General features: G+C 38.4%; 1 protein-coding gene across 2 annotated transcripts; it reads left to right on the forward strand.

The window, feature by feature from the left end:
• The first annotated feature begins 480 nt into the window (after nt 1-480).
• On the forward strand, nt 481-27,210 carry LOC118974614 (myosin-2). 2 transcript variants are annotated; one of them, XM_037028103.1, is made up of 40 exons: nt 481-496; nt 717-761; nt 2,455-2,681; nt 2,770-2,913; nt 4,267-4,423; nt 7,059-7,086; nt 7,168-7,282; nt 7,368-7,460; nt 7,594-7,657; nt 8,320-8,418; nt 8,511-8,614; nt 8,798-8,936; nt 9,154-9,272; nt 9,361-9,510; nt 10,639-10,809; nt 10,931-11,240; nt 11,856-11,932; nt 12,978-13,065; nt 13,154-13,271; nt 14,584-14,707; nt 14,796-14,932; nt 16,372-16,627; nt 18,571-18,813; nt 18,916-19,092; nt 19,172-19,317; nt 19,405-19,495; nt 19,582-19,971; nt 20,584-20,710; nt 21,390-21,508; nt 21,644-21,840; nt 22,541-22,724; nt 22,802-22,967; nt 23,068-23,192; nt 23,359-23,667; nt 23,758-23,961; nt 24,487-24,612; nt 24,701-24,871; nt 24,951-25,055; nt 25,175-25,270; nt 26,937-27,210. In XM_037028103.1, the coding sequence occupies exons 3-40, from the start codon at nt 2,475-2,477 to the stop codon at nt 27,087-27,089; spliced, it is 5,829 nt and encodes a 1,942-aa protein (XP_036883998.1). In that variant the 5' UTR covers nt 481-496; nt 717-761; nt 2,455-2,474; the 3' UTR covers nt 27,090-27,210. The 2 variants fall into 2 exon arrangements, with proteins under 2 accessions (XP_036883998.1, XP_036883999.1); XM_037028104.1 differs by lacking the exon at nt 481-496 and adding an exon at nt 555-573.
• The last annotated feature ends 507 nt before the right edge of the window (nt 27,211-27,717 follow it).

Here is a 27,717-nt window from a genome sequence, read left to right on the forward strand (position 1 = left end):
TATTGCAGGGCAGAAAAGGACACATTAACAGGTAAAAATTAACCCTCACAAATTCAAATAAATATTTAAATATTAAAATTCAAATAGTTTTTTAAATTTTATTTTGATCATTTACCATGTTAAATGTGAAAAATAATGCAAAGTAAGCGTGAATGGCATTCCCAGAAGAGCCAGAAAGAATTTATGAGGGAAGCCAGGTATTGTGACTGCCCAGTCACTCTCCTTATCTATCAGCATGAACCCTTCATTCAGATCATCTTCTCAAATTATCCATAGGAGACTTATCCACATACTCAATAAGAAAAGTATTTCTAATTATATCCAACCATTCTTAATATGAATAGAATTATGCAGGGATGCAAGGTTGCCAAGACTTTTTTGCCAAACAATTTCTTTTGACTTAAGAAAGAACAGGCAGCTGCATTGTTTCCATAGCTATCCATATAAAAAAGCCCTTGGAATGAGGCTGACTCGTCCTGCTTTAAAAAGCTCCAAGGTAAGTGGGAACAGGACAGGACTTTCAAGAGGGACATTGGCCACGCTACCCACTGTCTGCTGAAGCTGCCCACTCTGGTACTGCTCCTCTGACACTGCATGTTTCCCACTCATGGCTTTTGTTAACTTCTGTTTGCAATAGCAAATAATGCCACAAATGGGATTCTGTTTTGTTTTGGTTTCGGTTAACTAATCAAGTGCTTTTCCCTTTTCTTTTACAGAACACTGTCTCACTCTCAGGCTACATTCTCTCACTTGCTAACAAGGTAAGATTTAGACTGACTAGTACCTGGAGGAGAATGCAAGAGACTGGGGGATGGATTCATGCTACTTAGCAACCTTTGGAAAAGTGCTTGTCTCAGGAAATACCTGTTAAGTACAGTTGTTAAACTGTACTTCAGGAAAGGTGCTGAAGAGGGAGAGAGGAAGAACAGTGCACATACCCTTACTGATGGGGTAATATTTTAGCAAAAGAACAGTCATTAATAGAATAAAAATTTGTTTCTGTAGGAAAAAAAGTGTGCACCAAGATTCCCTGGCTAAAAGTCTCAAATTTGATAAAAATGTATCTTGCTACTAGACTTTATTTAGTAAACATGATATCTCATAAATAAGACAGGAAGTACCTAGGAAAATAAGACTTTTAAACTTCTTTAAAATCTTTTCAAAATGTTACCTTACTCCAGCGATTTTCAACTGGTATGCCACAAGAATTTTTAAAACATACAATACCTGACTATTTAGAGAAACAGTGACTTCTTTTCCCTGAGATTGTAAAAAGAAAAAAAATACAACAACCAGCACAATAGCTATCTGGTATGAATGAATCAAAATTATCTCTTTCTGTCAGGTTGACAAAAATAATTTTTATTGGTGTGATGCAGAACTTTAGTTTATGTGTGACATGAAATGAAAAAGGTTGAAAATTGCTGCGTTACCCAATGCTGAGTGTTGTATGAAATAAAAACACTGTGAAATGTTTGTTACATCTATTGTAAAGGTATTATTAATCTGCCCTGCTACCGCATACTACATTTCTAAAAGAAAGACTGGTGGATGGTGATTAAAATGAGTTTCATGTAATTGGATCATGAAATGACTACAGGAGCATCCTCTGCCCAATCTTTTATTCTACTGATATCACTGGCGACCTGCAGGTGACAGAGAATGGCACAGCCTAGCATGCATTGTTCAGGAGGAAATTTGGGAAAGCAAAGGGAGCCCTTAAATATGGAAGAATAAGATAACATTTGCTATGGCTTTATCCTAAGTTACTTTACTTGGGACTCATTAATTGAATTTAATACACAAAGAATTGTATTGGAGAAAGTCTACTAAGCACCCAAGTGAAAAAAGGTAAATAAGATTACAATCCCCCAAAATCCACTGAATGTGAGCAGTTCTGAGTGAACATCTAAATGAGCAAAGAAAGTTCTTTTACATCACCTGGCAAAAAAATTGTTGTTACACTATAATAAATGACGTTTTATATCTAAATGGTAGCCTGAACTACTTCAAATTGCTTTCTCAGTCATCATTTTAACTTTATTTTCAAAGTATCTACACCATATCTCACAGACTGTGAATTAAGAAAGGTAGATATTGTAATTCCTATTCTAAAGATGGAGACACTGAGGCTCAGAAAGACCAAGTGCCTTACCCAAGGTCCCAAGCTCCTTAGCAGCATGATGAGACTACAACCCAGCTGCCTGATTAGAATGCCAGTCTTGGTGGATAAAAGAAGATAATGTGTGTAGAGCCCCCAGCTCAGTGTTGGGTACTCAGGGACTCTGATGCATGGGAATCTTTGAGATTATGTTCAGTAACTATAACACAGTGTACAGTGGACCTGCCTGGTGACATTTCTAACAGGACCTTTGAAATATCACTAGTATAGAAATGACTGATATATACAACAGTCCAAAATCTCTAGTGTGAAATGCTTCATCTTCTCTGTAGGACCTCTATGCTCAGCAGCCATGAGTTCCTCAGACCAGGAAATGGCCATTTTTGGGGAGGCTGCTCCTTATCTTCGAAAGTCTGAAAAGGAGCGCATTGAGGCCCAGAACAGGCCCTTTGATGCCAAGACATCTGTCTTTGTGGCGGAGCCCAAGGAGTCCTTTGTCAAAGGCACTATCCAGAGTAGAGAAGGAGGGAAAGTGACTGTGAAGACTGAAGCGGGAGCAGTGAGTAAAGTTTCAGCAGCTGACATCGTATTGATTTTTTTGTTTGGTCACTCCATCAACATAAACAGTGATTTTTTCTGTTCACCAGACTCTGACAGTGAAAGATGACCAAGTCTTCCCCATGAACCCTCCCAAATATGACAAGATCGAGGACATGGCCATGATGACCCACCTGCACGAGCCCGCTGTGCTGTACAACCTCAAAGAGCGTTATGCAGCCTGGATGATCTACGTGAGTGCCCCTCCTGGAGTGACGATGACCTGGACCCCACCAGCCCATTGCCTCTACTATAGTATCATTGGGTCACAGATAGTGACCCACTTTGCTTTCACTAGCAGTATAACTAGTTAAAAGTTTGACTATTGCTATTGTAAGTTGCAACCCAGTAGCTGGCACTCTATCCTGTCATCTAATCCAAAGCTGAGCAAAGCCATTGTCCACATACTGAGTTTACCACAGAATCTTGGAGCAGCTACAACTTATGTCTCAGCCACAGCCCACATTTCAACCCCACCTCCTCATTCCAGCAGCAGAATCATCCAGAGAGAAAAGATAAACTTATGTGACAGCACTTAAACATAATGTTTTTAAATACCAAATTTCACTCATTTTCACTCCTCCAAAATAACAGCAATTTGCATCTGTGCATTCTTGTCCCTTCTATGTGGAATGTCTTGATGAAACCTTACAGCTTCCCTGGGCAGAGTTGCATTTTCTGTCCTATTGTTCCTGGCCCGGCAGTAACATTGGTCATGTTTTTTGACCATCATTCATTTATATGTCCGTCTCCTAGGTGGACTGTGAGCTCCTCAGGGAACATTGTCTCATTTATGTTTCTTTCCCAGTGCCTCACAGAGACCTGGCACATAATACACACTCAGCACATATTTTCTAACTGCAGTTACTGGGTTACACTAATATTTTGTATAGGTAGCCAGAGCTGATATTCAGCTGGACCACACCTATACAAACTACTGCTTAGAGTCAGCATCCATTCTTATTGGTTGGTGCCTGTCCTAGATGAGTTGTCAAAGATTTGAAAGTCATCCTATTTAAACATAATGTATTTACAATATTTTGAGTTCTGTTTCTTTATAATGTAATAGTGTTTTGCAGAGAATTTACCTTTTTAAATGTTTGTATCATATTTCCTAAGATGATTTACCATAGTTCACTTAACCATTCCTGTATTGTTGGGCTAAATAATAAATTAAGTTGTGTCCAAATTTATGTTTTTATGAATTCAAACTATCTTAACATTGCAAAAGAAATATGCATATTTCCTGAAGTACAGGAAGAATGTCTCATATTACACATAAAAATCATTTGGGGGCTTCTGCTATGTGAAGATCACTGACAAATCCAAACAGGAATAAACTTAAATTGTGGTCTCTTCCCTCAAATTTTTTGCTATCTCATTGTTGTACCTAGCAACTAGTTTTCACACTGAAGTGTTGAAGAAGTAAGGCATCAGTACTTTGCTTACTTAACATGTTCCTTTAGGTTATAATGCATTAATTATTGAATTGTACAAATAATGGACAAGGACTTTGAGTAGTTATTCTTTCTTATTCCCTTGCACAGACCTACTCAGGCCTCTTCTGTGTCACCGTGAACCCCTACAAGTGGCTGCCAGTGTACAACCCTGAGGTGGTGACCGCCTACCGAGGCAAAAAGCGCCAGGAGGCCCCGCCCCACATTTTCTCCATCTCTGACAATGCCTATCAGTTCATGCTGACTGGTGAGCTGAATGCTCTATATGTGCATCTTCTTAGAAAAGAACCATATGAGAAAGAGACTTGAACTACCTCAACACTCTCTTTGAGACAGTCCCCTGCAGCTGAGGCTGATGTGTTTGTGAGGGAGATGGTCTAGGAAGGAGATAGTGTAAAGATGACTTGGAATCACTGCTATTACATAATTGGTAATAATCTACTAAACTTTTCAACATCAACTGAGGTTGGCCATAGCTACATAATTTACTTTTGAATAACTCTGAAAGTAAATAACATTGAGTAAAAATATAAGCATACCTATATATATGCATATCTTCCATGCCTACACACACACTCTCACTCACACAATCACACACCCAAACTATGTTTCTATTACCAAGAGCCGAAAAACAGAAGAGTAAAATTTGCCTCTGTGGTCTTATCCTATCACCAAAATTATGACTAATAAACAGCCTTTTTATATTAAGCATGGCAAAATGCTATTACCTTTTTTCTAGAGCCAATCTGAACACACTCCAGATTTTAAGGGGTTTCTAGTATAAGAGTTATACCATGAATCTTCTTTATTTTAATATCAAATTTTATTTTATTTTTTAAATAAATTTTTATTTTTGTTCAAGTACAGTTGTCTCCATTTCCTCCCCCCCCCTCCATGCTCCTCCCACCTCACCCATCCTTACCTCCCACCTTTGAACCTATCCCCTTTGGCTTTGTCCATGTGTCTTTTATACATACTTCTCAATGGTCCTTCTCCTATTTTCCCCCATTATCCCCTTCTCCTTCTCATTTGGTTACTGTCAGTTTGTTTTTTATTTCAATGTCTCTGGTTATATTTTGCTTGCTTGTTTGTTTTATTGATTAGGTTCCACTTATAGGTAAGATCATATGGTATTTGTCTTCCAACGCCTGGCTTACTTCACTTAGCATAATGCTCTCCACTTCCATCCATGCTGTTGTGAAGGGTAGGAGCTCCTTTCTTTTTGCTGTGTAGTACTCCATAGTGTAAATGTACTGCAGTTTTTTTATCCACTCATTTACTGATGGGCACCAAGGTTGCTTCAAGCACTTGCTATTGTAAATTGTGTTGCTATGAACATTGGGGTGCACAGGTTCTTTTGAATTAGTGTTTCACAATTCTTAGGGTATAACCCAAACAGTGGTATTGCTGGGTCAAAAGGCAGTTCCATTTCTAGTTTTCTGAGGAAATTCCATGCTATTTTCCACAGTGGCTGCACCAGTCTGCATTCCCACAAACAGTGTAACTAGGGTCCCCTTTTCTCCCCCTTGCTAGAACTTGCTGTTGTTGATTTGATTATGATGATTGTTCTGACTGGTGTGAAGTGGTATCTCACTATGGTTTTAATTTGCATTGGCTAGTCTCTAGTCTCTCATGGCTAGTGATGCTGAGCACCCTTTCATATGTCTCTGGGCCCTCTATATGTCCTCCTTTTTAGGTTCTTGGTCTACTTTTTATTTGGGTTGTTTGTCTTTCTGGAGTAGAGTCATGTGAGTTCATTTTTCAACCACCACTTTCTCCCCCCAACCTCCCCACTTTTTGCCCTCAATCCTTCCCCACTTTGGCTTTGTCTATGGGTCCTTTATACATGATCCTTGATGACCCTTTCCCTTCTTTCCCCTGTTATCCTCTTTCCCCTTCCCTCTGGTTACCATCAGTTTGTTCTTTATTTCCATGTCTCTGGGTATATTATGCTTCCTTGTTTGTTTTGTTGATTAGGCTCCACTTCTGTTTTCCATACTGTTTTCCACAGCAGCTGCATTCTCACCAAGAATGCATTCTCACCAAGAATGTACCAGAATTTTTATTTTGATGAACTCCCATTTGTTTATTCTTTCCTTTATGTCCCTTGCTCTAGGGCACATATCACTTAAAATATTGTTGTGTGGACTCTCAGATTTTCCTTCCTATGTTCTCCTGTAGGGCTTTTATTGTATCACAATTTATATTTAAGTCCTTTACCCATCTTGAGTTTTTTGCACGTATGGTGTAAGTCGGTGGCCGAGTTTAATTTTTTTGGATGTAGCTGTCCAGATCTCCTAACACCATTTGAATCTTCTTTCTAGAACATTGTGTCAACTAGACCAATCTGAGGTACTAGGCACCTTGGGGAAAGAGCTTAGAGGATTCCTCTTCAAGTAGAGTAAAACATCAAAACAAACGTTTACCTTTTCTTAAATAAATGACTAAAGCCATGATTACTTCCAAAGTTACTGCTTTTACCATACTTACTCCTTTTCACATGCTGAAGATCTCCAATACCTATTTTCATTATTTCTTGTACCTATAAATGTCATTAACTTGTCATCAAAATCCAACTGAAGAACCTATCCCATGTTTTATATTTATTTAGTGGTATAGTATAAACAGAAAAATCAGGTGCTTCCTTGTAGTGTTCTCCTTAAATGCTTGCATGTATGCTCAAGTAGGTGGAGAATGAGGGGAGCCTTAGGGAGCAGGGGAGAAGAGTACAGAAAAAGGTAGTAGGTCTAGGGCCCATTATACCCTAGTAACTACTGAAAGATACTAAGTCTGAAAAGTACTAAATTCATTCCATATTACTTTACTTAAGTTATAAATACATAAGAAAACAGTATTAAACGTCTATAATTTCTTTTTTGTAGACAGAGAGAATCAGTCAATCCTGATCACGTAAGTAAATTTTACAATTTTTTCCATTACTGTGATAGCTGCCAGCTTTGGAACATTATAGACTGAGTTTTTATTTGACAGCGGAGAATCTGGGGCAGGAAAGACTGTGAACACTAAGCGTGTCATCCAGTACTTTGCAACAATTGCAGTTACTGGGGATAAAAAGAAGGAAGAAGCTACGTCTGGCAAAATGCAGGTGAGAGCCAGAGTCAGAACCAAGACTGCTGGGGCTCTTGGAAAGTCCGGAGCCTCAGATGTGAGCACTGCTCTTACCTTTGCAGGGGACTCTGGAAGATCAAATCATCAGTGCCAACCCCCTACTGGAGGCCTTTGGCAATGCCAAGACCGTGAGGAATGACAACTCTTCTCGCTTTGTAAGTCTCTTGGTCACAGAAGGGTTTTCTCAGCCCCAAATATCAGAGAAGGCATGTCTGAGTTATTATTTCAATCTCCTCTTTCTCGTGTGCTCCCAGCTTTGTATATAACATCATTTTTTTCACTTGCAAGGGTAAATTCATCAGGATCCACTTTGGTACCACAGGGAAGCTGGCTTCTGCTGATATTGAAACATGTGAGTAACAGGACCGCCTAGATGGAATCCAAAGATGACAAATGATGGTTTGGAGGAACATCTTGCAGCTCCTGCTGAGCCTGGAGCCTGTGAAACACCAGTCTGCTGCCAAACGTGCCCATGGTTAATGCCAATGTTACCCAGAGTCCACAGTGTGCTTTATCCATGTCAGTCATGAGCTAATGAATCTGTAGCAACTGCAGGAGCTGCTGGGCTTGTCAGAATTATTCCAGCCTCAGAATTCATGTCAATTTTTTTCTAAGAAAAAAAAACCTAACACCGGGGTTAAATGAGTTGCCTCTGGGTTGAGAAGTGCAATTACTTCTTAGTCAGAGCCTTGATAAAATTTTGCTTTTTGTATTCCCTGTATTATGAAGTGAGAAGAGATCCTGGGAGAGAGAGATTATCAACAGTCAATTATATTTCATAAATTAAGGGTCTTCTGTACGAGAAATGAATATGCTTTGGGCCAGCTCACCTTAGATTCTTTTTAGAGATGGAGAAGCAACTGCCATTGTAGAGATGTAATGTGTGGTACCTCATGGTAACATTCAGCTGAAGTCTCAGGGGACCAATGAAATCTAGGTAATGACTCCAAGTGCCAAAACCACTCCAGAAACTTTACAATCTCCCCATAATCCAGTATCTACTTTGCATTGCAGACCTTCTGGAGAAGTCTAGAGTTACTTTCCAGCTAAAGGCAGAAAGAAGTTACCATATTTTTTATCAGATCATGTCGAACAAGAAGCCAGAGCTAATTGGTAAGAAAGAACTTAAATTTATAAGCTAGGGGTTAATTGTTTCATTCATATATTCCAATATACAATGTATCCCCTGAATTCTATGTACTCAGAAATGCTCCTGATCACCACCAACCCATATGACTATGCTTTCGTCAGTCAAGGGGAGATCACAGTCCCCAGCATTGATGACCAAGAAGAGCTAATGGCTACAGATGTAAGTCACACACACACACACACACACACACACACACATGCACTCTTATTTTAAAAATCCATTATGTTTGGGAATGACAATAGCAATCTGCCATAGGTGTGTGGTTAAAGAGATAGTATAAATTCTCCTAAATAAATTAGTGTCTTCTGCTTTAACTTTTTTACTTCTCTTTTGTCCTGGCAGAGTGCCATTGATATTCTGGGCTTCACTTCTGATGAAAGAGTGTCCATCTATAAGCTCACAGGGGCAGTAATGCATTACGGGAACATGAAATTCAAGCAAAAGCAACGTGAGGAGCAAGCTGAGCCAGATGGCACTGAAGGTACCAAATGAAGCTCCATCTGTGTTTAATAAGAGAATCTAGGCCAAAAAAAAGCCCATTCCAAACTCATGTCTCCTTTACAGTGGACTTTCTAATGAACATGCACAAGTTCATCCCCACACAGACTTTCTATAAAGTGATTCACTAATCAGTCTGCACCTGTGAAATGTGGGGTGCACTGTAGGTCATGTCAGGCACCTGAATTGTGTCTCTCCAGTTGCTGACAAGGCAGCCTATCTCCAGGGTCTGAACTCTGCTGACCTGCTCAAAGCCCTCTGCTACCCCAGGGTCAAGGTTGGCAATGAATATGTCACCAAAGGCCAGACTGTAGAGCAGGTAGGTACATAATTCATATTCACTGCCAGGGAAGCAAGCATTTTACCATCCTCTAATAACCTCAAGAGATATATCTTTTTCTTTTAAGGTGATCAATGCCGTGGGTGCTCTGGCCAAAGCCGTCTATGAGAAGATGTTCCTGTGGATGGTCACCCGCATCAACCAGCAGCTGGACACCAAGCAGCCCAGGCAGTACTTCATTGGGGTCTTGGACATCGCTGGCTTTGAGATCTTTGATGTGAGTATGGAGGTGGTTGGTTATGGAGTTTTATCTTAAGGCAATGAAAATATTGATGAGAAAAATTATGAATATTATAATCTTTTCTTAACACTGTCAACAATGATGCCAAGACTTAAAAGAGTGTGATTGCTTCATATACTGTAGTGGCAGTTTTACTTCTATGAGAAACGGTGCACTTGATGGGGACTCTTTAACTGGCTACATGACCCAAAGGGAGTTAGAAATCAGTTTTGTGTAGTGAGGAAGAAGGCTCTAAAAATCCCATAATGCAAAATAAAGTTAACATAAAAAAATCGAAGTAAATCTGTGTAGTGCATATTATGCCCTGAGTATACATACAGTGGAAAAATCATTCAGAAATATGTAGGCCGATAGTAAGAGCTGAGAAAATGTTAGTAACTTAGAGTCAGCATTAATAAACTCAGTGCAATTAACTCTTAATTCTTATTAATGTAGTAAGATGGGATAAAAATTCACATTGGAATATGAAATATATTTTTCTTGCATATAGTTTTGAAGAATTTATCTTTTTCTTTCAAATTCTAAAAGTAAAACTTGGGCATTGAAGAAAGTGTGGAAAATCTAGGGAAAATTTTTCACATTAATTCCATTATTTATATCTAGCTAATCTAGCTAATTTTAACATTTCAGCATTTAAAAAAATACAAGTGTGTGTTAACACACTGTACATAGTATTTGGTTTTTCAATGACTTTTTCACTTCAAATTAAAAAAGAACATGGGTGGCAATGATTGCTCACTTGTCACGCCGAATATGATGCTCTCCATACAACAGAGCCTCCTCCCTGCTCACTTCTAATGGGTCACAAATGAGCTTTTAAATGAGTCAACAGAAATGAGAATGTTACTGGGAATAAACATGATATGAAAAAGTAGGAGCTCAGAAAAATACCTGGGTAAACCTAAGCAAGTGCAGCAAAAGTGGATTAACAATGATTTATAGAATTGTGCATTAGTGGCAGCAAATAAAACATTAAATTTCATAAGCCCCCAATGATTTGAATATCTAAAGGCTATTTGACATATATTTTTAAATTAAAAAGTCCTATATTTAAGAATGCTCAATTTGATAAAAAGAAAAGTAAATATATATATATTTATTCAGTTCAACAGTCTGGAACAGCTGTGCATCAACTTCACCAACGAGAAACTGCAACAGTTTTTCAACCACCACATGTTCGTGCTGGAGCAGGAGGAGTACAAGAAGGAAGGCATCGAGTGGGAGTTCATTGACTTCGGGATGGACCTGGCCGCCTGCATTGAGCTCATTGAGAAGGTCTGTTTTACATTTCAGAAATCATGTTTTGTGGCAACTAAATTATTCCCTGCATCTTAATTCTGTGCACAGAGAAAAATATTTAAATAAAATTATAATTTTGTGTGTGGTCTACTTCTAGCCTATGGGCATCTTCTCCATCCTGGAAGAGGAGTGCATGTTCCCCAAGGCCACAGACACCTCCTTCAAGAACAAGCTGTATGAACAGCATCTTGGAAAGTCTGCCAACTTCCAGAAGCCTAAGGTTGTCAAAGGCAAGGCTGAGGCCCACTTCTCGCTGATCCACTATGCAGGCACCGTGGACTACAACATTACTGGCTGGCTTGACAAGAATAAGGACCCCCTGAATGAGACTGTGGTCGGGCTGTACCAGAAGTCATCACTGAAAACTTTAGCTTTCCTCTTCTCTGGGGCTCAAACGGCTGAAGCAGGTAGTGCTGAAAAAATCCAACACTTCCTCTGGATATTACAAAATGTGGGGCTAGATTCAGGCTGATGATCTCATAAGATTGCTGGGCCAAATCCATTGTGACTCCAGGTTTTGAGTAAGTAGGCTGCACTTTAATCATTGTACATCTGTTGCTCACTCCAGCACTGACAGAAACTCTACTGTAAAGGGTCAGAGAGGAACTTGTCAGGAGCTCAACCAAAGAAATGCCTTCACCTCTGATTCTCTCCTGTTTCCCCTCCACATCTGCTGGTTATTTAGTATCTGGGGGTATTTAAAGTAATATAATAAGAAACTTCTGCCTCTCAAATTCTAGCTTTTATTGATGATTTTTTAAAGTATAGTGTCCCCAAATGTTCTAATATTGAGGAGTCCATCTCTGTACAGTGAGCTGAAAGCCTTTCTCTTCATTTCCTAGTGGATTAAAAAAAATCACAGAAAAGTAAATGCAAACTTACTTGGCATATAAGATTTATTCAGGATCAAACAGAGAGGCCAGTGGTTTCAAAAATGCTCAGTACAGAAGCCAGCAAATAGGCAAGAAATAGCCCTGTTGACTCAAAACTGATTTGAATGAGATCTTTTATTTTTTCTCCAGAGGCAAGTGGTGGTGGTGCCAAGAAAGGTGGTAAGAAGAAGGGTTCATCTTTCCAGACAGTGTCTGCCCTTTTCAGAGTAAGGAAGAAACTGTTCTCAACACTCCAAGTTACTCTGGGAATTTGTTTTTAAAATCATAGGATCTTCTTTCCACTGCCATTCAGATAAAGCTGATATTAACTAGTGACATCTGTTAATCTAGCTTTGGGGAGAAGAGCTTTAAATTACTTGAAAATTATTAGCTCATCTTTTATGTTAAGCCAAATAATAAACAATATTTCATAGGAGATTTTATAAAACTTAATACTCTGCCATTCTTAATTTAGCTGAGTCACAAAAATAAGCAATGACATGCACTCAAAGAGACAAAATAATCAGTAAAACTAATAAAAATCTAATAGCTTGTCTATAAGGAACCTAATATAGTATCCTTGTTCTTGATCCAGTCAATTCTCAATCATAACTGGTAAAATTATTTCTTTTATAGACAATATTTATTCCCTAAACATTGATATAGTTGGAAAGGGGCAGCCATATTTATGAGAAAAAAAATGTTCAAATGTGGTACAGGCTTATATTTTGTTATTTGGAAAACCATGGAGTTTAGCAGAAGAAAGTGTGACCACCTAGTATGGGAAGGCAATGGCTTTGTAAATGTAAATGAATGGCCAGGGGGTAGGAAGAAAGACAGTACTTGTATAAAAAGAATCGCATGTCAGGCTGCTTTATATATCTAAGTCCTGCCCACTCAAGTGGAGAAAGAAGTACTGGGGCAGAAACTACATCTCAGGTGAAACATCAAGTTGTTTGCTTAAGTCTTTATTTATTTATTTTTAGAGAAAGGGGAAGGAAGGGAGAAAGAGATAGAGAGAAACATCAGTGTGTGCTTGCCTCTCATGTGCCCCCAACCAAGGACCTGGCATGCAACCCAGGCATGTGCCCACGACTGGGAATCAAACCGGTGACCCTTAGCCACACCAGCCAGGGCAAGGTGTAACCTTAAGTGAAAATGCTCCATACTGGTCATTCAACTCAACCATAGATACTGATTTTATAGACATCACCAGAATGCTAATAACTATGTTTAAAGTCTGAGATAACAGGATTTTTCCTGATTTTATAGGAGAATTTGAACAAGCTGATGACCAATCTCAGAAGTACCCATCCACATTTTGTGCGGTGTATCATTCCCAATGAAACAAAAACTCCTGGTAAGAAGTTCTAGAAAGAAAACAGTGTGTGACAGCCATACCTCCTTTTTAACAAACTCTGCATGGAAATAAACATGTATTTTTTTAGGGGCCATGGAGCATGAACTTGTCCTGCACCAGCTGAGGTGTAACGGTGTGCTGGAAGGCATCCGCATCTGTAGGAAAGGATTCCCAAGCAGAATCCTTTATGCAGACTTCAAACAGAGGTCAGACTCTCCTAATTATAATGTACCCAACAGTTTAGTATAAATATATTTAATGCAAGCAAAACAATTTGGGGAAAATATACTTCTTTTTTGTTATTTTAATGTCTCACAAAAGGTAAAAAATTATGTCTCAAAACACCTTTAAAATGTAAATATACCACATATTAAGCATTCTGCAGACTTTTCACTAAATTTGTGAAGATTCTGGGTTAGCTCATAGATGTGTACATCTACTTTAATAATTATGAATACTACCGTTTTTGAGTGCTTAATATATTTGGATTATCTCATTTAATCCTTATAAAAACTCAGTAGAGCCAAGTACCATCAACACCTCATTTGATAGATAAATAAACTGAGTACTTAAATAGAACAGAAGTACACAGTGCTCTTAAATTCCTGAATTTTTGTTCATTCATTCATTCATCTGTCAATATTTATTGATCCTCCTCATGGTCAAGCATGTGCTGGACACCAGCTATAAAAGAACAAGGCGCTGGCCTCTTGTNTGGATTATCTCATTTAATCCTTATAAAAACTCAGTAGAGCCAAGTACCATCAACACCTCATTTTATAGATAAATAAACTGAGGCTACAAGAAATTAAGTTACTTCACAGAAGTCACATGGGTATTAAGTGGCTGAGTTAGGAACTCTCATGCATCTATAACTATCAAGTCATTTCCTGTCACTTTATCTTTTTCTCTCACACACTAGTTTCCCAGAACCATATAAGAATAACAGCTCCTCAGCTCCTTTTTCTCCTCCCTAGATAAGTCCACCTTGAGAATCAAATAAGAGGCAAAGTGGTAGGGGCTGGGTAACTGCCATAAGCAGCTGGTCTCTCCCAGGTCTGGGTCTGGGGAAATTGACAGAGAATGCCAGTCTCCAAGACCTCTAGCACTCTTAAGTTTGCTCTTAGGTGATTAGAACAGATCCTCATGCTTAAAGAGTACTTTCTACCACATTCCTCATTAAAATGTGCTTTCTTGGATTCAGAATCTTAAAAAACAAAAGCATCTAACAAGGATAGCACGCTATATTTTATTGGTCATCTGTACCTTAATGTGAACAAGATTATAGAATCTTTGCCTGAGAACAGGGTCTTATGAGGCAGAAAGTTACAACTATGGAAGAAGGTAGAATGGAATAAAAATAGTCAATGATAGGTTAACTATCAATACATGCAATGTCCTTCCTGTAAAAAACATAATATTTTTTAAAACTCTGATTTTTAATGGATCACTTAATGTTTAGCTACTATTTGCATCATCAGTAAACCAAGTTTTAAAAAACTGTATTTATTTGAACAGATACAAGGTATTAAATGCAAGTGCTATCCCTGAAGGACAATTCATTGATAGCAAAAAGGCTTCTGAGAAGCTCCTTGGGTCCATTGACATTGACCACACCCAGTACAAATTTGGTCACACCAAGGTAATAGTCTCTAAAGTCTATCTGATGTTATTCCTGTCCTTTTGAGGTTGATGTAAAGTTTCCAATCCACAACTCTCCCCATGCACAGGTCTTTTTCAAGGCTGGTCTTCTGGGGCTCCTAGAGGAGATGCGAGATGACAAGCTGGCCCAGCTGATTACCCGAACTCAGGCCAGGTGCAGAGGGTTCTTGGCAAGAGTGGAGTACCAGAAGATGGTGGAGAGAAGGTATATAAACATATTGTTTATTCGCATCTCTCTTCCTCAGAAACATATTTGAGGTGGCTTACAGTTAAGACTCAGATAGGTTAGGCCACCAAAGTAATAAGGAATGAACATGAGTCCTTCATTGAAGTAGAGACATACATGTACCAGAAAACTTTAGTTGGAGATCATCACTAATGAATACATCCTGAGTGTTTAGGATATATACATATGTGTGCGTGTGTTTGTGTGTGTAGAGAGAGAGAAAGAGAAGCATAGAGTGTGTGTAGTTCCTGTGTAATAAGAACAAAATCTACCAGTGAGTAAGCAGAAATAAAGTTTACCTAGCACTTGATTCTAATAAGAATTTATTGGGTGGATCATTAAATAAGATACACTGAATTGCATGGCACACAGTTTTTTCAATAGTGATCTTATACAAGACACAGAAACAACTTCTTCCATCTAATCATTTCCATTATCAAACTATCAAGATTTAAAATATTAAGAACATTGAAAGTTTTCTTTCAGTTGGTTAATACAATGTCCCCAAGGTACATGACTGTCTAATCATCTAACATAATGCAGGGACAGAGTACTGAGACTAGCAAGCCAAGTGTCTCAAACTACAGGACCCATAGTGAGAATGAGACCCACAGTGAGAAATGACTTTTCTACCTGTCATCTATACATCCATATATATGTATGTATCTGTAACTACATAAATAATTTACATAAAACAAATTTTATTTGTATCACCTGTAGTTATGGTAATATTTTGCATTATATTCTATTTAATTAAAAATAATGTGTGGTCATCACCCAATAGACATATATTTGGACAATTAACTGCCTAAATATGATGGTAATTAACTTTTTAAATAATTTAGATTAAAACAAATGTCATGAAAATATAGAGTAGAATGCAACATTCACACAATATTAAAATATAAAACCAGAGATTCTCAAAGAAATTCTAAGTTTTTAATGAGTACCTTTATCCCATGTCTCACATCCCTAGTTTCCCTACACTGTTCTTAATAGAGTTCTCGCAGAAAACTCTGAGAAGGACTGATGGAGAGCAGCATTTCTCAAATGGTCGTCTTTGGACCTGCATCATCAGAGTCTCTGGCAAAAAATAAAAATACAATTTTTTAGACCCTACTTCAGATTTTCTGAACCTGAATGTCTGAAGATAAGGTCCAAGAACCAATATTTTAACAAGCCCTTCAAATGATTCTTATGTACAGCAAAGTTTGAAAAGCACTGAATTAGAGAAATGAGTGATTGATAAGTCCCTGGCCATCATTACAAAATCAATTTCTTTCCTTTGTGCTTTTGAAAGTAGGAGAAACACAGTGGGGGCAGCACCTCCAACTCTCACAGCCAAGATTTCATCTAATTTTATCATCCACACACTCTCATTTGCATCAATCTACACTAATATTTCTGTGTAATTCCAGAGAGTCCATCTTCTGCATCCAGTACAACATCCGTGCCTTCATGAATGTCAAGCACTGGCCCTGGATGAAACTGTTCTTCAAGATCAAGCCCCTGCTGAAGAGTGCAGAGACTGAGAAGGAGATGGCCAACATGAAGGAAGAGTTTCAGAAGACCAAAGAAGAACTGGCCAAGTCAGAAGCAAAAAGGAAGGAACTTGAAGAAAAGATGGTGTCACTCTTGAAAGAGAAAAATGACCTGCAGCTCCAAGTTCAGGCTGTATGTAGTGGTATTATTCTGGGTACTGCTAATCAGGATGCAAGTGCAGAGAAGTCTGGTCACCAAGGACGTTAAGTTGGGTAGGCAATGTGGGAGGAACTCAGTGTAGAGAGGAAGTAAGAGCATAGTTATTGTACTAATAAAGCCGTATATTCCTTCATTGCCCAATGAACACCCCCAAACCAGCAGCAGGGCAGTGAGGTTGAACTGAAGTAGAATGGTGTCTTCCATTTTACACAATTTCATCAAACTTCAGGATTTGTAACATATTTTCCCTTTGAAGACAATCATCGAAAGTGATTTGAATATAAAACTATCCCAAACAGAATATTAAGGGGAGGATAGCATGAAGAGACTGATTTTTTTCTCTGAAACTTCCTTCAATTTCTAGTTGTCCATGCATCTTAAATCACAATATGTACAGCTGACAAATGGCAGTATTCTACATAAACTTTTAGTGAATTATTGCTTGTTGTTGATCTCCATAACTCAGACTTTCTCATTCCAATCCCCTGCATAGTCAGTGCCCCATCATTTCACACCCAGATTGCTGCAGCAGCTCTAAGTTGCTCTGCCTACCCCCACCCCTGACTCACTCCTCCTCCACCCAGCCTGTTCACTGCTCATGCCTGAACCAGTCCTTTTAGAACTGCTTCCATCAACTCCCATGTGTGATTTTTAAGAATGCCTTTCATTTGGTTTGAATTGAATTGGTCTGGCATAATTTATTCATCACAAAATCATATATTTTTTCCTGTTGATTAAGATCGTTCTCTTCTGTCAAGTTTGGGGTGTGTAACAACTCCTTCTAGATTAGAAAAGGAAAAAGATGTTTCTTTTTTCCCTTACCCTCTTCAAATCCATCCTGAATTTTTTCTATTGTCCCCAGAGGATTACCAAGAATCAGTCCTACACCACTATATCCACTGCATGGCTATATGCAGCACATTTTATTCTTTTGTGTATTCAAAAGCTGATATGGAGGCTCGGTGATAAATGTATATATTGATTTTTCTCTCATTTCCTTTACACCCTCAACATTCTTAATTAAAAACATAGCAGGTTGTCAATAACTTCTTGATTACCTTATGCCTTAACTTGAATTTAGAGTATGGCCAAGATTGTTCTACAGTATCACAAAGAGAAATAGTTCAGTAGCAGCTGCATCCTGAATTTCTCCTGCTAGAATGCCTCCTCTCTTCTCTCTTCCTGCTCCTCCCTCCATAAATGGATTCCTAAAAACCAAATCCTACCCATCTGTCAAGGCCCAACTCAAATGCCATTTCATTCATGAAACAATCTCTGATAAAATTTCCCTGATGTCTTATGTCACTAATTACTTTCAGAATTAATGGTAGATTTTGGGAGCTAGACTTTCTAATCTTTTGTAGAATATTGTTGGCCCTTCATATCCATGGGTTCCTCATCTGTGAGTTTAATCAACCATAAATTGAAAATATTAGAAAAAAACTACTGTTATTGCTGACATGTTATGTGTCTGTTTGGAATATGTACAGACTTTTTGTCATTATTGCTTAAATAATATAGTATAACAACTATTTACATACAATTTACAATGTATTAGGCATTATACATAATCTAGAGATGATTTGAACTCTATGGGAGGATGTTTGTAGGTTATATGCATATTCTATGGCATTTTATATACGGGACTTGAGCATCTGTGGATTTTGGTACCTGTGAGGGGATTCTGGAACCAATCCCCCATAGGTACCAAAGGACAAGTATATATACTCTTCTAAAGGAACAGGACAATATCTGATACATTTCATTTTTCCTATAATCTGGAATAGCCTACATTTCACAGGAAGAGAGGGTTCATAAAAGTTTAATTTCAAAGAACAAACAGCAGAAATTTATACTGTTATCATTGGAAATATTTCACTCTTTCTTCCCAATTTTGATTTCATTTCTAAATCAAGGAAGCTGAAGGCTTGGCTGATGCAGAGGAAAGATGTGACCAGCTAATCAAAACCAAAATCCAGCTTGAGGCCAAAATCAAAGAGGTGACTGAGAGAGCTGAGGATGAGGAAGAGATCAACGCTGAGCTGACAGCCAAGAAGAGGAAACTGGAGGATGAATGTTCAGAACTGAAGAAAGACATTGATGACCTTGAGCTGACACTGGCCAAGGTTGAAAAGGAGAAACATGCCACAGAGAACAAGGTATGAAACATATATAGGAAAAGTTTATGTTATTATCATTACTGAATAAAACTGAATCCACCAAAATATAGCATGTAATACAAAGTGTTTTTACTTCCTAAGGTGAAAAACCTCACAGAGGAGATGGCAGGCCTGGATGAAACCATAGCTAAGCTGACCAAGGAGAAGAAGGCCCTCCAGGAGGCCCACCAGCAGACCCTGGATGACCTGCAGGCAGAAGAGGACAAAGTCAACACCCTGACCAAAGCCAAAACCAAGTTAGAACAACAAGTGGATGATGTAAGTCTTGGATTATCAAGAAAAAAATTGTTTTGAGAGAAGCCTAAGCAAACCTTTTGACTCAACATTATTTGTTTAGCTTGAAGGGTCCTTAGAACAAGAAAAGAAACTTCGCATGGACCTAGAAAGGGCCAAGAGGAAACTTGAAGGTGACCTCAAGTTGGCCCAAGAGTCCATAATGGACATTGAAAATGAAAAACAGCAGCTTGATGAAAAGTTCAAAAAGTAAGTGTAAATGAATTATTTATGCATGAACTTGCTTCCAGAGGTGGATACAGACTCAATTGTTATTTTTTGCTACTTTTCAAAAAGGAAAGAGTTTGAAATTAGCAATCTGCAAAGCAAGATTGAAGATGAACAGGCCCTTGGGATGCAGCTGCAGAAGAAGATCAAGGAGTTACAGGTAAGTACTCGGTTTCCATCAGTGTAATTCAACACAATTTTGAAATTACTAACACAAACTAAGTTTGTGTTTTTCATCACTCTCAGGCCCGAATTGAGGAGCTGGAGGAGGAAATTGAGGCAGAGCGGGCCTCTCGGGCCAAAGCAGAGAAGCAGCGCTCTGACCTCTCCCGGGAACTGGAGGAGATCAGTGAGCGGCTGGAAGAGGCTGGGGGGGCCACTTCGGCCCAGATTGAGATGAACAAGAAGAGGGAGGCTGAGTTCCAGAAAATGCGCAGGGACCTGGAGGAGGCCACCCTGCAGCATGAAGCCACAGCGGCCGCCCTAAGGAAGAAGCATGCAGACAGTGTGGCTGAACTTGGGGAGCAGATAGACAACCTGCAGAGGGTCAAGCAGAAGCTGGAGAAGGAGAAGAGTGAGATGAAGATGGAGATCGATGACCTTGCTAGTAATGTAGAAACAGTCTCTAAAGCCAAGGTACTACAGAGTCTGGGAAATTGTGTATTAACAACAGTAATCCTTTATTTACACACAAATGCAGTAATCCAGGAGGTTAGTAAGAAAGACATTAGTATTTGTATTATTTCTACTGAACATATAAAGAATCTTAAATCAAAGAAGTTAAGCACCTTGCCCCCATCATACTATTAATAAACAAAAGCACTAACTTTGAACATAGGCTGTCTGTGTTCTCTAGGTCCCCAACTGAAGAACATAGGTCTCCAATATTCTCAATTAACCAATAAGCAAAGTGTCTCTACATAAAGGCAGTGAAATATTTATGAACATGCTTTTAGAAAATATACCATAAAGTTCTTACAAAATCTTAAATTTAAAACATAATCCTTAAATATTATATAATATTGAACAGAGCTTCGTGATTAGCTTTCTAAAAATCCCAATGTATACTTTCAACTTAAGACAGCAGTAATAAACTATAAAGAGAAAATTTTGTCTATATCATATTGCACATAAGATAATTTATTTCATATGTCAACATACATATTTTTCTGTTTTAGAAGAAACTGTAGCTAGAGCAAAATTATGTTAAAATGCCTTCATTTACTCCTTTTGCTTTTACTCCCACAGGGAAACCTAGAGAAAATGTGCCGCACTCTAGAGGACCAAGTGAGTGAACTGAAATCGAAGGAAGAAGAGCACCTGCGGCTAATCAACGACCTGACCACCCAGAGGGGCCGCTTGCAGACGGAATCTGGTAGCTCCCTCCTCTTCTATGGTGCCTAAGAGTGGGGGTGATGTGGTTCAAAACAACTGATTTGGTGATGTGAAATCCTAACCAAAGCCACTGAGAACATGGGTGATTCATTGAAAAGCTCAGACTCTCAACCTACTTGCAAGGTCACTTGGGGACAATGTTGGAAATAAAGGACAGCAACAAGCTCTGCTCCAAAAAGACCTTGAGTATTTGGCCACAGTGAGAGGATATTTGGGGTTAGGAATAACTCCAACATGGGTCCAGGGCTCCTGTTTTAGATCAAGCTTTTTTTTTTCTTTAATCTATATCACAGTGAACCAAATCCCTGAACAGGTCAATGGGTAACCCAGTGTCTAACAAGTCTTATAAAACTGAGACTATGTAGAATTAAGCATTTTAGCTCCCTTCTTGGACAGTTATCACCAGATTTTACACAGAATCATATAACCTGATAGAATAAATTATGGAGAAAACAAAAAGAATTTAAGCTGTATTTAATTTGTTCACATAATTATCACCATATAAATCAGAAAATAAACATTAAGCATGAAGATGCCAATAAATAATTCAATCATCTGAGCACTCAACTGGGGAAGGGTTAAAAGTTAAAAGTTATTTCAAATAGGGGCTTGCAAAATTTTCACTTTAACAAAATAGTGCTATTTGTTTTACCTGTCAGGTGAATATTCACGTCAACTAGATGAAAAAGAAGCTCTGGTGTCTCAGTTATCAAGGGGCAAACAAGCATTTACTCAACAGATTGAAGAATTAAAGAGGCAACTTGAAGAGGAGATAAAGGTAACTTATTATTAAGATTCACTTCCACCCCATGATCTGATCCTAATTGGAGTCCATTAACTTTTCAAAGATTTTGAAACTAATAATTAAAAACACTTAAACATCCAGTAAAATTAAGATGTAATTTTTCCACAGGCCAAGAATGCCCTGGCCCATGCCCTGCAGTCCTCCCGCCACGACTGTGACCTGCTGCGGGAACAGTATGAGGAGGAGCAGGAATCCAAGGCCGAGCTGCAAAGGGCACTGTCCAAGGCCAACAGCGAGGTTGCCCAGTGGAGGACCAAGTATGAGACGGACGCCATCCAGCGCACAGAGGAGCTGGAGGAAGCCAAGTATGTGCACAGATGAATGAATGTACAGAAAACTTTCCTTTTTTAACCAGAAAGATACAACCTTTGACGATCCCATGAATGAACCCACAATTAGCTTTTATTTGCCAGGCACTATCAAACCATCTGAAAACACATGAATAAAGCAAACATAATCTCTGCTCTGTTCACCTAAAATCTAGTTAAGAAAATAAAGAACAACAAATAATTATTCAGATAATTAGGCGTTATTGCTGTTGGTCAAGTACACAGAGCTCATTGATGATTCAGGGTTTTGCACTTGCTGGTCCATCTGGAATATTCTTCCCCAGGTCTCCCACTGGCTCACTCTCTGACTTCTTTTAGATCTTGACTTACATGTTACCTCCTCAGAGGGGCCTTCCTGAGTATCTATAATAGTTTCTCACCCCTTACCGTTTAAAAATTTTTCTTCATTGCACTTACATCAGTAATATGTTACTATGCATTTTCTCACTTGCTTATTGTTTGGAAACTTCATGAGAAAGGACCTTTTCTATCTGGTTCACTGCTGTGTACCATGTCTGGCTCATAAAAGGAGCTCATCAATATTTGTCAAGTGAATGAATTAATATTTTTAATATGAATGTTTATAGTATAAACTTTTTAATACCTTTCATTATGGTAATAGTTCATAGTTCTTGTTTTGGTTCACTTCTCTCTACAAATACGTATAACCTTCAAGGAAGAAGCTGGCCCAGAGGCTGCAGGATGCTGAGGAGCATGTAGAAGCTGTGAATGCCAAGTGTGCCTCCCTTGAGAAGACCAAACAGCGGTTACAGAATGAGGTTGAGGACCTCATGCTCGATGTGGAGAGAACTAACGCTGCCTGCGCAGCCCTGGACAAAAAGCAGAGGAACTTTGATAAGGTAATTTCTGCAACAGCCACTGTTCTCCACTATTTTCCTCCACCCTCTATCGCAGGTAACCACTCTTGGTTTTTCAGGTCCTGGCAGAATGGAAACAGAAGTATGAGGAAACCCACGCTGAGCTTGAGGCCTCCCAGAAGGAGGCTCGCTCTCTTGGCACTGAGTTGTTCAAGATGAAGAATGCCTATGAGGAATCCTTGGATCAGCTAGAAACTTTGAAACGGGAAAACAAAAACTTGCAGCGTGAGTCCCTTTCACTTTCAGTAATGTTCATGCCTTGAAAAACGTTTCTCTTATGCCCCCATCTGACCAAATCTCTACCTCTCTTTTACCCCAACAACAGAGGAGATTTCTGACCTCACGGAACAGATTGCAGAAGGAGGGAAACGTATCCATGAACTGGAGAAAATAAAGAAACAAGTGGAACAAGAAAAATGTGAACTTCAGGCTGCTTTAGAGGAGGCAGAGGTATAGGTCAAATTGTGCATTATAAACCAATTCAGAAAAAAATTAGGTCCAACCATACAAGTTGAATAAAAAGATAAAAAGCACATAATATGTGGAAGAAAAGGTATGCAGAAAAGTTTCCAAATATTTCCATTCCCTGCTAATGTCACCTCTTGCTGTCCTTAAGGCATCACTTGAACATGAAGAGGGAAAGATCCTGCGCATTCAGCTGGAGCTGAACCAAGTCAAGTCTGAAATTGACAGGAAAATTGCTGAAAAGGATGAGGAAATTGACCAGCTGAAGAGAAACCATGTTAGAGTCGTGGAGTCAATGCAGAGCATGCTGGATGCTGAGATCAGGAGCAGGAATGATGCCATCAGGATCAAGAAGAAGATGGAAGGAGATCTGAATGAAATGGAAATCCAGCTGAACCATGCCAACCGCATGGCTGCTGAGGCCCTGAGGAACTACAGGAACACCCAAGGCATTCTCAAGGTAAAGGGGTCCAGCAGTTGGTCCTAGGACATTGGGGTGACTAAGGCCCTGAGAACAAGTTGTCTCAGTGATTATTCATTCATGCCACAGGACACGCAGATCCACCTGGATGATGCTCTCCGGGGCCAGGAGGACCTGAAGGAGCAGCTGGCCATGGTTGAGCGCAGAGCCAACCTGCTGCAAGCTGAGATTGAGGAGCTGCGGGCCACTCTGGAGCAGACAGAGAGGAGCAGGAAAGTTGCAGAGCAGGAGCTGCTGGATGCCAGTGAGCGTGTCCAGCTGCTGCACACCCAGGTAGGATTCAACATAAAAAAACTCACTTTCAATAAATGTTTATATGTCCCAGAAAAATATAAGCCTAAATTTATATTTGACAACCAGGTTTTATACCTGTACCAAATTTTCATTGTATTATGAAGAAATCTTTTTTTGTTTTGCATAGGTTCTTGATATACTTCCTATAATGTTCAAAGGCTATACATGTTATTTTGTGTCACTATCTTTATGAACTCTAGTTATCAGTGTTGACAGTTGGATTTTGAAGAAATTGAATGTTTGAATATCTGTTATAATTTTATGCCTGTGTATGGTCTCAGTGGTGAATGGCAGTTATAGAATTAGAGATATTTGGCCTAATTACTATGTATTTGAAGATGCTAAATATTCTATAAGATTTCTATTGTATTAAATTTTACTACATAACAAAATAATACTGAAGGTCATTTTATTTGCAAATTTTTATCTGAAATTTTTCAAAAAATAGCTACTGCTAAGTTCTGAGGCACCATAACAAAAGAATTGTAACTTATTTTTAACCAGAACACAAGCCTGATCAACACTAAGAAGAAGCTGGAGACAGACATTTCCCAAATCCAGGGGGAGATGGAAGACATTGTCCAGGAAGCTCGCAATGCGGAAGAGAAGGCCAAGAAGGCCATCACTGATGTGAGATGAGCATTTGTTTTACTGATATATATGCATGCTACCTGCCATTACTAGCTTTCCTTATTTTCACGATTTATTTGCTAATTAGGCAGCCATGATGGCTGAGGAGCTGAAGAAGGAGCAGGACACCAGCGCCCACCTGGAGCGGATGAAGAAGAACCTGGAGCAGACGGTGAAGGACCTGCAGCACCGTCTGGATGAGGCTGAGCAGCTGGCCCTGAAGGGAGGGAAGAAGCAGATCCAGAAACTGGAGGCCAGAGTACATATCTCAATATCTATTTCCATTTGCTCCCACTGCCTCACTGGATCAAAGTTCTTAAGACCCTACTTACTCACAGGTGCGCGAGCTGGAAGGCGAGGTTGAGAGTGAGCAAAAGCGTAATGTTGAAGCTGTCAAAGGTCTGCGCAAACATGAAAGAAGAGTGAAGGAACTCACATACCAGGTATAGCACTAACTCTTATCAGCTAAGCTCTCTTTCACATATATGTGAAACCTCATATGCAATGATATAATGGTCATATACGTTAGAAGTAAAGCTCTATGCTTTTTATGATCTTTCAGACAGAAGAAGATAGAAAAAATATTCTCAGGCTTCAGGATTTGGTAGATAAACTTCAGGCAAAGGTGAAATCTTACAAGAGACAAGCTGAGGAGGCTGTAAGTATCCCTAAGGTTGAGGGGGAAAGTCTCCTGTTAAGAAAAACTAATAAATAATTAGATTTACTACTCATTGTAGTAAATAAGTTATTTGCATTATAGAGATTACTTCTGAAAAACTTTTGTGCCTTTTTGTACTTATTGCTCATTATTTGTAATATCAATGCCATAATTTTTTAAAAGTTAATTTTCAATCCACAAAGAAACCTCAAAAAATTTCCAAAACAGAAATGATACAGACCACATTTCTAGTCACAATGTGACAAAACTGCAAAGTGATGATAAATATTTTTAAAAAATCTAAATACTTAAACACTAATAAACTAATTTTCTCAAATATCTTTGCATTAAATTGGAAATTTAAAACATAATTACTGAATAATTATTAATTGTAAATAAACTTTTAAAGAAAATGCTATTTTTACAAAGTTATAGATATAGTCAAAGCTGTCCTCAGAGGACAGTTCATTGCTTCATATGCTTTCTTATTAATCAAAAATAAAAATAAATGAACAAATTGACATTCCAATAAATAAATGATAAATAATAATAGTGAAAGAAGTACTGATAAAGGTAGAAACTAATAAATTATATTGTACTATGTCTTAATTTGTTAATGTCAGTAATATCTGATAATATCTAGGGAGTTGCTAAAATAATAGTAGTAAAATAAATACACTTATATGTATCTTGATAGAGGAAAAAAGTCAGAAAATACAAATTCTCAACATTAGAAATGAGAAAGTAGATGAGCAGGTATACATTTTTAAGATGTGAAGTATAAAACTGTCAACAAATTTGAAATCTAGAAGTTAGTGACTTTTACAGGAGAATATAAATTAGTAAGGTGGCTGAATAAGTTATTTTACAACTACTTCTGAAAATGAAGTCAGGTCCATATGGTTCTTTCAAAACTTCAATTACCAGATGATCCCCAAGCTATGTAAGCCATTGCAGAACATGGGAAAATGTGGAAAGATTTCCAAATTATTTTAAGAAGCTCAATAACCCCCATACCAAAACCTGTCCAAGAGAGAAAAGAAAAAAAACTAAAGGCAGTTTTCTTGATGACTGTATTTATAATAAAAATAGATTACTAAGCTGATGAAACCCTTACTTTATTCAGGGGATTGTCCATCAGTGGCTAAATAGGCTTAATTCCTACTTAATATTAGGGAATCTGTCAATAGAATAATTATATCCTAAGAAGGAGAAAAAAGTAATTGGGTAAAAATGTGACAGAATAATATATTATGAAATTCAACATTTTTAAAAAACACTATTAAGAAAGTCTTCCTTAATATGATAAAGAATATCTATCTTGAGCAAACAGTCACCTTATAGCAAGCATTAACAAGCATGACTTTAATATTCTTGCCTTCTTCTCTGCACTTAAACTTCTTCTTGCTCTCCTTGTGGTATGTATCTTCTAATATACTTTCGCTTAAAAATGTGAATGTGATTTTTTTATGAGACACCAACCCCCAAATAAATCATAAAATTAACTTCAATGATAAGTGCAATCCAGGAGAAGTGAAGACAATCATGTTCTGCTTAGTATTTTAATTTCTTGGTAGATACCAAGTCCTTTCTTCCTTTAGGCCTAGGTAGTGTAGGAAGATGCACACACAGCACAGGTTCCTTACAATTCCATTTTTATTCTCAGGAGGAACAATCCAATACAAATCTATCTAAATTCCGCAAGCTCCAGCATGAGCTGGAGGAAGCCGAGGAGCGGGCCGACATCGCTGAGTCCCAGGTCAACAAGCTGCGGGTGAAGAGCCGCGAGGTTCACACAAAAGTTATCAGTGAAGAGTGATTGTGCCCTGATGCTATGGAATGACTGAAGAGAGTCACAAAATGTGAAGTCATTGGTCATGTCTATCTGTAATTATTGTCTATGCTACCCTATTGCAAAGGAAATAAAAGCATAGGGTAATTTGCAAACAAAATCCTTAGACTGGTCTTTTCTCTCTCTCCTAAATTGATGTCAAAGCTTAGGTCACAAGGCTGTCAAACAATCACATTCAACCTACCACTGAGATGTAGTTATGTACTAACTCTTATTTTACATCTGTAGTAGTACCTTAAAACTATACAGTTGTCACTTAAGAAAGCCAGTTCTGATGAGCAGAAACCTGACAGTCATTTGTACTTCTTTCTAATCCTCCCCTAATACTGGCGTATAGTAGGATCTTAGAAAGCTCCTGCTTCCCATGCCATGAGCCTAATTTTCCGGGTCTATGTGAAGGATGCCACTAGCTGTATTCTCATATAGGGGATTCAGACTGAAATAGATCATTAACTCCTCTTGCTTAATAACTGTTATCAAGAGTACAAACCCAAAGTATTATTATTAGTATATGAGGTTTTCATCATTAATCAGCATGTGGTATTAACACATGCACTGGGTTATGAGTACGACATGAAAGAGTGAGATGTGACCT

Source organism: Sturnira hondurensis, unplaced genomic scaffold (genome assembly GCF_014824575.4).
Source record: "Sturnira hondurensis isolate 20B ecotype Veracruz unplaced genomic scaffold, ASM1482457v3 Scaffold0019835, whole genome shotgun sequence".
Classification (NCBI taxonomy): Eukaryota; Metazoa; Chordata; class Mammalia; order Chiroptera; family Phyllostomidae; genus Sturnira; species Sturnira hondurensis.